General features: G+C 63.1%; 1 protein-coding gene across 3 annotated transcripts in view; it reads right to left on the bottom strand.

The window, feature by feature from the left end:
* KDM4B (lysine (K)-specific demethylase 4B) overlaps nucleotides 1–10320 on the bottom strand; it is a 167831-nt gene that overhangs the window by 93758 nt on the left and 63753 nt on the right. For all 3 annotated transcript variants that reach the window (XM_012646297.1, XM_012646295.1, XM_012646294.1), the window contains exons 3-4: nucleotides 6038–6203; nucleotides 560–735 (exon numbers count right to left, since the gene is read on the bottom strand). In XM_012646297.1, the coding sequence (XP_012501751.1) occupies nucleotides 560–735; nucleotides 6038–6178 (317 nt within the window). In that variant the 5' untranslated portion in view covers nucleotides 6179–6203. The remainder of the gene's footprint in view (nucleotides 1–559; nucleotides 736–6037; nucleotides 6204–10320) is intronic.

Here is a 10320-nt window from a genome sequence, read left to right on the forward strand (position 1 = left end):
CGTGTACCTGTGTGTGTGCCCGTGTGCCCACGTGTACCTGTGTGTGCCCGTGTGCCCACGTGTACCTGTGTGTGTGTGCGTGTGTGCCCGTGTGCCCACGTGTACCTGTGTGTGTGCCTGTGTGTGTGCCTGTGTGTGTGCCTGTGTGTGTGCCCATGTGCCCACGTGTACCTGTGTGTATGCCTGTGTGTGTGCCCGTGCACCCGTGTGGAACCAGGGAGCAGCACTTAGGGCTGCGTCTCAAGGAACGTTCTCTGAGCAGGGGCCGTAGACCGAGGTGTCAGCGGAGCGTGCAGAGGGCGCGCTCCAGGGCCGGCCCTGCTGCGAGGTGGCAACCCAGGCAGCGCGGCGAGGGCAGTGAGGTCAGACTGCGCGGCCCCCTCCCCATTGATGCCCCTCTGGGCAGCGGGCTCTGAGCAGGGCCGCCGAGACCCATGCAGGGCGCACGGAGCCAGCCGCCTGGGCCCCACGTCACGGGGCACGCCAGGCCCTTCGAGGAGTGCTCTGCCCAGAGCAGTTGTGGGCCCCCCGCCGGCCCCGCGTCCCAGCAGCCGCGTACTTCTCGCTGTTGGCCAGGCGGCGGTACTCCCCCACTGTCATGGCCTTCTTCTGGATGTTGTATTGCGTGAAGAGGCCCGACTGCCCCGTCACCACCTGCTGGATGGGCGCCGGGATCACCACGTCGTCGATGTCGTCATACGTCTGCCGCGGCTTCCACTCCTTCGGGGGGATGATCTGCAAGACCAAGAGGGGAGTCAGCGGTGCCCTCCAGGCGGACACCAGGCGGAGACAGAGCAGAGGGCCGCTGCCCCTTCCCGAGACACCAGCGCCACCCCCAGATCTGAGCCTCCGAGTGCCCTGCGGGGGCAGCGGGAAGCCCTCTCTGCTGCTGCATCAAACTCCCCGGCAGGCTCTGGTGTTGCCCAATGTGGGTCCCACCCGGAGGCAGGGCCGGGTCCCCCTGCCGCTGGCCTGGGAAGCTGGGCAGGGCCCTGAGCACCAGAGGCCGACCCGACACGTGTCTGCAGGGGGTGGGTTGAGCAGAGGGGTGGGACCGGGTCTGCTGGGTCCTGGAGTCTCGGGGCTCAGAGATTCAGCGTTCTGTGGAATCCCACGCTTGGGCCCAGGTACCACGAGCTACTGCCCACCCCCTCCGGCAGCGGGAACCAGCCCTGCGCCAAGGCCGGCGCCTCCACAGCTCAGCTGAGGCCACCACGAGGCCTCCACGGGGCCACGCACACCCAGAGACCAGGTGCCAACACCCAACTGAGACTGACGCGGCCATCTGAGGTGCAGGTGACAGGAAACATCGGGAAACAACCGCCCGGCCCTCAGGGGACACACACGCCAGGGAAGGGCAGGTGGTAAGTTCTCCAAAGAGATCAGAAAACCCTGTGGCAGGCTAAGAATTTAGAAGGTCAAAGGGTAAATAAATGAGAAAAAGGAGCTGGCTGAGAGGGTGACAATTCCAAACAGGACAAGGAGAGCCGCAGGCCAGGACAAGAGCCACACAGAGCTGGGCCCGGCACATCTGCTCCTGCCCGACAGCTGAGGAAACTGAGGCATGGAGCGGGTCAACAACACGGCAAGGGCGCCCACCGGGACAGGGGCAGGACACGGCCCAGGACCTCTGGCCTCACGGCCGAGGTTGAGCAGCACCCCAGGGAGGCCCCAGGCCAGCTGGGACAGCAAGACACACACGGGGCACAGCGGAGGGGGAGGATGGCCGTCACCCCCGAGACGGAGCTGCTGGCACTGCGAGGGCTCCGCCTGAGCCCCTCCCAGGGCTGAGGGTCCCAGGCTGTCCAGGGAGCACGCTCCACCCACAGGCTCCGCCTCTTCGCCCGCCTGCTTCTCTCTCCGGCCGGGGTCGGGGCGAGCCTCCAGGGAGACGAGACCAGACTCCCGAAGGTGCTGGGGCCGCCTGGTGCCAGGCGCCCCTCTGTGCAGGCCTTGCTGGCAGCTGCGGAGTGTCACGCCCAGGCTGGGAGAGAGACTGCAGGCCCCGAGTCTCCTGCCTCCTTCCAGGGCGCCCACCGGGCCACTGGCCAGCTCTGGGGGAAGAACTACACCCGTCCGCTCCAGCTCAGCCGAGAGCCCCGGGAAGGCTGACCCCACCCTGGGCGGACGGGGGAGGAACGAGCGCCGTGTCGATGCCCGAGCTTGCCGACAGCTTCCAGAACGCCTGAAACCCACTCGCCATCCCCAAGGACCCCGCTATCACACCAGCGGAGGAAAACGTTTTGCTTCGCAACGAGAACACTCACTCTCTGGTTGCCTGGCACCGACAGAAAGGCGCTGCCTCTGCCGTTGCACGCTCGGGTCTATTTACCAAAAACAGCAGCAGCAGGTAAGTGCTTCTCAACTGAGGGCGATCGTGTGCCTCGGGGCACATGCGGGGATGTCTGGGGACGTGTGGTTGTCACGACTGGGGGAGCTCCCGGCACGGGGTGGGTGGAGGCAGGGACGCTGGTCAGCACCTGCAGTGCCCAGGACGCCCCGCCCCAGAGAACAACCAGCCCCAGTGTCCACCGTGCCCGGGGGAGACCCTGATTTAGAGTTAAATGGGGAAGAGCCACCTCCCAGAGGACACGCTCGTCCAGCCATGAGCCCACTCTGCAGACTCATCCTCTACCTCCTATGTCGACCGTGGCCACCACGCGATAGGAGTCCTGGCGGCCGTCTCAGCAGAGGCCGTGTGAAGATGGCATGCCGGGGGCGGCTGCTGGCCTACAGTTTTCTTAGATTTCAAGACAGACAGTTGAAGGGTCAGGCGAGAGGCTAAAAATTCAAGACTGGAAAGGCAGGAAATAAAAACCAAAGGGCCTGTCCCCCAGACACGAGACACTCTTACAGAGAAGCAGGCGGTGTGACTGCAGACCCCAGGACGCTGCCCCTCACAGAAAGCCCAGCCCCCCACTGCAGACAGTCCCACGGACCTGGACCCGCTCGGGACCGGGCCAGAGGTGCCCGCCGAGGGCAAGCGGCGGACTCAGCACTTCGATCCTACCAGAGGACACGTGTGCTCAGTTGCCGTCTGCGAGATCAACAGAGACGCTCCCCTCCCAGTCTCTCTGCTCTGAAGAGAGAGCCCGGGGCGACTCTGCGCATTCACACCCTCCGCCGCGGGCACTGCCGTAGTAAAGACATCTGGGACTCAGGCAGGAGGCTTCGCACACCCACGGCGTCTGGCCTGCACACGCGTGAGCCACACTTTCCTTGGCACGTCGTGCGCAGGTGCTGACAGGCTGCGTGAACGAGGGCCACTTCCAGCTGGTCCCCGACCCAAAGCCTCTGGGGAAATCCCCTAGGAGGGAGCGACGGACTGCGGCCTGACGCTCCCAAACCGCTGCGGTCACGGCGATCGGCAAGGAGGTCACCAAGCAAAGAACGTTTAAAGGACGTTGCCTAAAGAAGCTGGGAGCGTCGGGCCCACACTTGGGGCCTTCTGGGCCTGGCGCAGCCCCTCGTGAGCCGCCAAGGGCTCCTGAGGGCAAGTCAGCCAAGGCCAGGACGGGCAGGCCACACGTCCACGGTGAAGGAGACAGACACCACGTGGGTGGCAAAGCTAGGGGTGGCCAGGGGCCTCTCCTGCCAAAGCACACCTAGGACACAGCTGAGCACCCGCCCTCCCACCGGGACCCCTCGCCAGGCCCCGCCCCGGTTCCTCTCACTCCAGCACTTCCCCCGTGGCCCAAGGAGACCCAGCCAGCCAGAGCCCAGAACGTGGGAGAAGGGGGTGCCGCACACGGCGCGTCTCCGGCTCCTGGGCACCCGCCCCCACCCCAGCTCCATCGGGCCCTGCAGATTCCTGGGGGATAACCAGATACAGCTTTGATGACACCAGGAAACACCCCCCCAACAGACGCACACACGTGCACACCAGGAGATCGAGGCCGGAAGACCACGGTCAGGGGGACCCCCACGTCCCCACGGCTCGCTCAGAGCCGGCAGGCACGTGCTCCTTCCCCACAGTGGCTAGCCGCCCGAGAGCCGAGGCCCCCACCTGGGAGGCGCGGGGGTGCGCAGTGCAAGCGCAGATGCTTCCCGGAGCCCATCTGTCCCCACGGAGCGCAGTGCAAGGGGGCGCGTGCCTGCATGTGCCGCACGCGAGTGTCCATGTGACTCCGCAGCTGCCTCCCCCTCAGCGGCTCTCACATGCACGCCCACGCACATGCGTCCCCGCGATCACACGGGATCCCCACTGCCCAGCCCCCTCGGCGGGTTTCAGGGCAAATTCTCCACGTCAGTCAGAGGGAAGGCGGCACGTACGCCACCGCCGCGGAGGGAAAAGAACACGCCACACAACGGGCAGAGGGAAGACGCGCTCTGAAACCACCCGCCTCACAGAAGCACCCGGTCCACACGGGTCCTGCCGACTCAGTAAACGAGGGGCGACTGGCCCCTGGAACGGACGAGGCTGATGCCGGACGTCAGGGCTCAAGGGGGACAGAGAGGGAGGAGCGAGGTGGAGGTGACGGTGGGGGACACAGCGATGGCGGCACCCAAGGCCACCGCAGCAGGACAGGAAGTGCTGGACACGCCGGGAGGAGGCGGAGGGCGCGAGAAGCACAGGGAGGGCACCTGAGGGAGCCTTGGGAGGAGAGAACGGGACGGTCCAAGACACTATTCGCTCCAACACTCCTGACATGAGGGGCAACTTGGATTCCGTGATAGAAAGGGCCGCTGCACCCCGGGGGCCGTGGAGACAGGGCGGAGGTGGGGACAACGCTACGGAGACTCGGGAATGGGGGGCCCTGCCCCCAGCACGGGCACTAGGGAGGGGACGGCCTGGGAGCAAGAGTAACAGGTGTCAGAGGCCACCCTCGGACGGCCACCTGCAGCCTGGCGGGTTAGACAGAGCGCTTGAGACGCAGGTGGTGGCACTGGGGGCCGTTTAAAGGGAGAACCGAAGCTGGCACGGGGGCAGCTGCCACGATTCCAGACCAGACACAGACGTGCCGTTTCCACAAACCCACCCAGACCAGGCAGGGAGGGCGGGCCAGGGTGGAGGTCCCGGGCGCCGTGGGCAAGTCCAGCCTGCCTCCTGCTCCTGTACAGCATCCAAGCTAAGAATGGTATCTTCGTTTTTAAACGGCTGGGGAAAAAAACACACAATGACTATTTGGGGACAAATGAACGCGATACGAGATTCACCCTCCAGGCGCACGAGTGGTTTTACTGGCACGTCCTGCGCCCATTCCCACTGTGTGCAGCGGCCCACCAGGCCAAAAGCACTCGCTGCCCGCACACGGCACGGTTCGCCTGCCGGCCCATCTAAGGGACAGAGAACGAGGTTCCTGATGAAGTGAGAGTCAAGCAGCAGGTGAACTCAAAGAACCCAGGACACATGGATTTTTCACCTTCTGAACTGCGCTGTGAGCGCCTCGCAGGCAGGCTCATGTCGGCTCCAGGAAGCACACACCAGGGCCACCTCCAGGCGCTGCTAAATGCGTACAGGAGCCACGTGCCACTGTTTATATTTAGCAGCAACCTGGGGCATGTCGGTCTGTCTGTCCTCACACACGTGCACAGGTAAACACACGTGCATGACGCTCTTGGAAAGAGACAAAAGAAACCAGGAACAGCGCTGCCTCCAGGGAGGGGGCTGGCGACAGGGGCCGGGACGGGGAGGGGACACCTCACTCTCCATCTGCCCGGTTTGACCCTTGCCGGGCTTTATCGTCTCAGGAAACAAAAATTGTTCGACTAGACATATAAAGAGAAAAAATAAGGCCGCCCCCACCACAACTCCCCCAGGGAAGGCTTCCTGGACTCCTGACATCCCTCGGGTGAGATGTTCCAAGCGGGACTCACAGAAGCACGGCTCTGTGTCCCCAGCCCCATGGGGCTGGGCCTGCGCTGACCGCCTCTCAACTCCGGGGCCTAGAACGATGCCTGGCACGTCATGAGAACTCCACGAACACGTGCTGGGGTTCAGAGCGGTCCCACCAACAAATTAATGCACGCACATGTGCTGCCTTCGGGGACCGCCACAGGCTGATGGAGAGCAGTGCCAGTACGGGACGTCACCCACCTTGGCCAGGCCTGCCCGGTGGGCTCCCTGCGACTCTATGTAGGCCACGTATTTGTTGAAGTCCTTAAATTCTTCCATGGTTGGGCGAAACGTCATGATTTTACAACTGGGATTCTGGGCCCCGTGGTCCTCGGACCCCATGGCTGCAGCTGCGTGGGCGCCACACCTGTGGAGGGAAGACAAGAGAGGGTGAACAACCCGTGCTGCCACGCTGTCCCTCGGAGGCCCTCCTCCCTGGGAAGGCACTAAAAATACTGCGGCCGCCAGGAGGACAAAGGCAGCCGGGCCCTGGAAGCCGAGCTGGGGCGAGAGAGAAACCTGTGCGCGGCCTCATCGCTCTGCACCGAGCACAAAAGACCGTGATGACTTCAGCTAATTAAAAGCAGAGGCGTCCTAGTTTTCAAAGCCAAGGCGATACTGGAAGCTAATTTTAAACCACGGGCCCTCGGAAATAAAAGCTTTTCTTATCAGGGACTCATCTACGGTGGCTGGCGTTGGCTTCAGATCAATACATCAATATGCCACCTCAGAGCCAGATACACACAGGCGACGGCGCCTGCTGGGGTCTCGGAGGCGAGTGAGGCTGCGTGAGCGGGTTCTTCTCACGCTGGCAAGCAGGAGGGCCGCTACCAGGGGCAGGGTCCACCGTAAGCCCCTCTGGGGCACTCGGGGACTGGCCTGGCTGCTGGCAGCAGAATCCAGGCGCAGGGCAGGAGCCTCGAACCGGAGGGCAGAAGGACAGCCAGTGTGGCGCGTGTCCCGCCATCAAAGATGCTCAGAGTCACCGCGGGTTAAAAACAGGCTGGAGCAGCTCCCACCCCAACCAGGAAGACGCTTTGGTCGGAGACTCAGGGAAAAGGTCCCCCTTGGCAGATTAAATTCTCCAAATGCAAGGTAGAAAGACTACGGCATCCCTCTAGGTTTTGGAAAAGATAAGAACCCAAGTGCACACGAACCCACAAACTTAGAAAAAAATTAACAAAATCCACATCCCCACCCTACAACCCCCAAAGTGATGTGGGGGCAGAGAGGGCAAGGCAGGAAGCCACCCCGTGCCGGAAGTGGGTCCCACGTTGCCAAGACGCAGCCCCCACTCCCCAAAGCGCTCCCCGCAGCAGGCGCCAGAGGGCAGCACGCGCCCAGGAATGCGACGTGGGGCTGGCTCCGGAAGCCCAGCTGGGCTCGCACCTGCGTCCAGGCACCTCCGTCCAGGCAGAGGCAAAGCCTGGGGCCGCCTCGCCTCCTCCCGCGGCCCTCCGTCCGCCCAAGCAGGGCTGGGGACAGGGCTGAGGCGGGGGGCAGCAGCTGAGCTTCCCTGACGGCCACACCTCCGCTGACTGCTGCTAAGAGCTCCGCGCAGTTGCCGGGGAACAGCGGAACAGCCGCGAAGCCGGAGTCGGCACAGGAGACACTGGGGACGTGCACGACCATGCGCTGGGGCAGGAGCACAGGAGAGCGTCCTGCAGGCATGAGTGTTCAGGGGAAAGGGCTTGTCGCAAACACCCCCCAGAGCGGCACCGGCAGGTCCCCGGTGGTGCCCGGCTGCCCGCCCGGGAAGCTGCCCCACTGGAGGCCACCACGCTGCCCCAGCACCAACCAGGTCCCTCCACGTGGTGACTCCTCAACTCAGCTGACCGAGGAGAGCGCAGAGGCCCACAGGGTGAAGTCGCGTGCCCAGGCTGTGGGGCAGGTGGGAGCCCAGCCAGGCTCTGCTGGGACCCCCTTCCCTGTGGCACTGGGGTGGTGGGCGCTGGGCACCAGTCACTCCCACCAGCCTCGCCCCTGGGTGGCTCATACATGGCCGCTCCTGTCCCCCAGTGTCCACACACACTCCCAGGAGCCCTTCACACCAAGCTCTGGCCACCAGGCCACCCAAGGCCCACCTGCTTCTGCAACGGGTGGCCCTGTGCCGTGTGGATCCTGCGACATCCCAGCTTGGCTGGGAGCCTGGGGGTGCCTCAGCGCCTCAGGCTCATCGTGTATAGAACAGGGGGCTCTCCACTCCTCACAGGGGGGGCTGGGGGGGCACCTGGACGGTGCACGGCTGCCCCTGGCAGCACATGCTGCAATGTCGGGGGACCAAACGCCCGCGGCAGCTCTCAAGCACCAAAACCCACAGGGCGGAGACGGGCTGTGTGTCTGGCAGGGAGAGAAGGGAGCAGCTTCCTGCAGGTGTGCGCGGGCAGGACACCCACGCGCACCCACCACCGTCCCCTAAAGGCAGCTCAGGGTCGACTGGGCATGGGATTTTTTTTTTTTTTGCCTTATTTATGCCTTTGGAAACAATGTTTTTAGTAGGTAAGTTATAACAAAGAAAATTAAAACGGTTCATAACTCCACACTCTACGCCTTGACACACACACACACCAGCCCTGGGACCCGGGGACAGGGACACAGGACCACGCCGCGCCCCCGTGAGGGAGCTCAAGGAGCTGCCCAGGCAGAGGGACAGGCTCAAGACAGTGCCACGCCACGGGGCCTCCAGGCACCATAAAAGACAAACAGCCCAGCTAAGGACCGGGCCCTGGGCTTGAGGGGACCTGTGTCCAAAGCAGACAGATGGCCGGTGAGCAGGTGACAGGTGCTCCACGTCACCTGGCATCGGCACATGCACGTCAGAACCACAGTGAGATACACCTTGCCCCGCCAGGACGCTAGCGTCAGGACGGCGACAGGCGGTGCTGCGAGGCTGTGGGGAGATCGGATCCTCCTGTGCCACCGCCGTGGTCCCCAACACGTAAGGTACAAGTCACCCGTGATCCGGCAGTGCCACTCCTGGGTACGTGCCCAAGAGAAACGAACACATCTGTCCACGCAATGTCTCGCGCACCCACGTTTGCGGCAGCAGGACGCACAACAGCCTAAAGGCGGAAGCGACCCGATGTCCGTCAGCCAACAAACGATCAACACGCCTGGCCGAGCCACACGCCGGAATGTCACCCAGCCGCGACAAGGAAGCAGGCTCCGACACAGGCTACAGCGGGGACGGACTTGAGGACGTCGTGCTCAGGGAGAGACGCCAGACACAGACCGGGCCGCACCAAGGCGAAGGCGCTTCTCTGTGAGAAATGAAAATGTTCAAAAACTGTGGCTACAGTCGCCCAACTCCGTGAATGCACGTCCTAAAAACCATGGGATCAGACACTTTCCATCGGTGAACTGCAGGGCTGTGAATTATATCCCATGACGCTGTTACCAAAAATTAAATAAAAAGGAGAGAGAGAAAGAGAAAGAGGGAGGGAGGGAAGGGGAGAGGGAAAAAGGAACGAACAAAGTTCTCTTGCACTTGTAAAATAAGAAAAGTGAGGCTCTTCCCAACTAAGAGAGACGCAGGAGAGGCCGCCCGCCGTGCGAAGAGAAAGCTTCCCAAAGACACGTGGGGCACAAGCGGGGAACGGAGGAAAGGGGCCGGTGTCAGACCCACTACGGCAGGATGGGTAGTTTCCATGGTCGCTGTGAAATGGTCCCACTTAGGGCGCTGCTGAGTGACTCAGGGCTGAGGTGCCACGATGCCCACAGTGCACACCGAGTAGCTCTGACAGAAAACACACGTGTGTAAACTGAGTGAAAGTGAGTGTGCAAATGCCAACCTCGGCTGGCCTCTGCGCGCCCAGCACTTCCGCACCTGCCCGGCCGGGCACAGCCTCTGGGGAAGACCCTTCCTCCCCGTCGGCTGGGCGCAGGCCCCGGCCGCCACACCTGCTGTCCCCACCTTGAGATTCATAACCATTTTAGAACAAGGGGCCCCGTGCCTTCGTTCTGCACGCAGTCCCTCCACACGGGGCAGAGAGGAGCCCGCACACCAGGGCAGAGGGAGGGAGGGCAGCAGGGTGGGGGGGCAGGGCCAACAGACCTCGCTGACGGGGAGAGGGCTGCGGCTGCCCTGGGGTCCTGAGGAGCAGCAGCTGGAGGGAGGGTAGCCCACCACCCAAGAGGCAGGTCAGAGAGGGGGTGGAGGTGGGGCAGGAGAGGGGTCGGTGTGGACAAGGACAGTGTGGGCAGAATGATGCCCCCAAAGACAGCCACATCCTGACCCCCAAGAACCCAAATCTGTTCCCCTACACAGCAAAAGGGACTCTGCAGATACGCTAAAGGACCTCGAGACAGGGTTCCCTCAGGACGCTGCCCCTTCCTGCCTGGCCCTGGAGCTGTCTCTCCCTCGGCTCCCCTGCCCACACCCTCCCCCACCTGCCAGTATTCTTGCTGTAAATTTCTTTTGGAGAGAACGATGAAGATTTATTTAAAAATGTCTAAAATGTATGTATATATTGATTTTGTAACCT

The sequence above is a fragment of the Propithecus coquereli genome, unplaced genomic scaffold (assembly GCF_000956105.1).
Source record: "Propithecus coquereli isolate 6110/MARCELLA unplaced genomic scaffold, Pcoq_1.0 Scaffold241, whole genome shotgun sequence".
In the NCBI taxonomy this organism is placed as follows: Eukaryota; Metazoa; Chordata; class Mammalia; order Primates; family Indriidae; genus Propithecus; species Propithecus coquereli.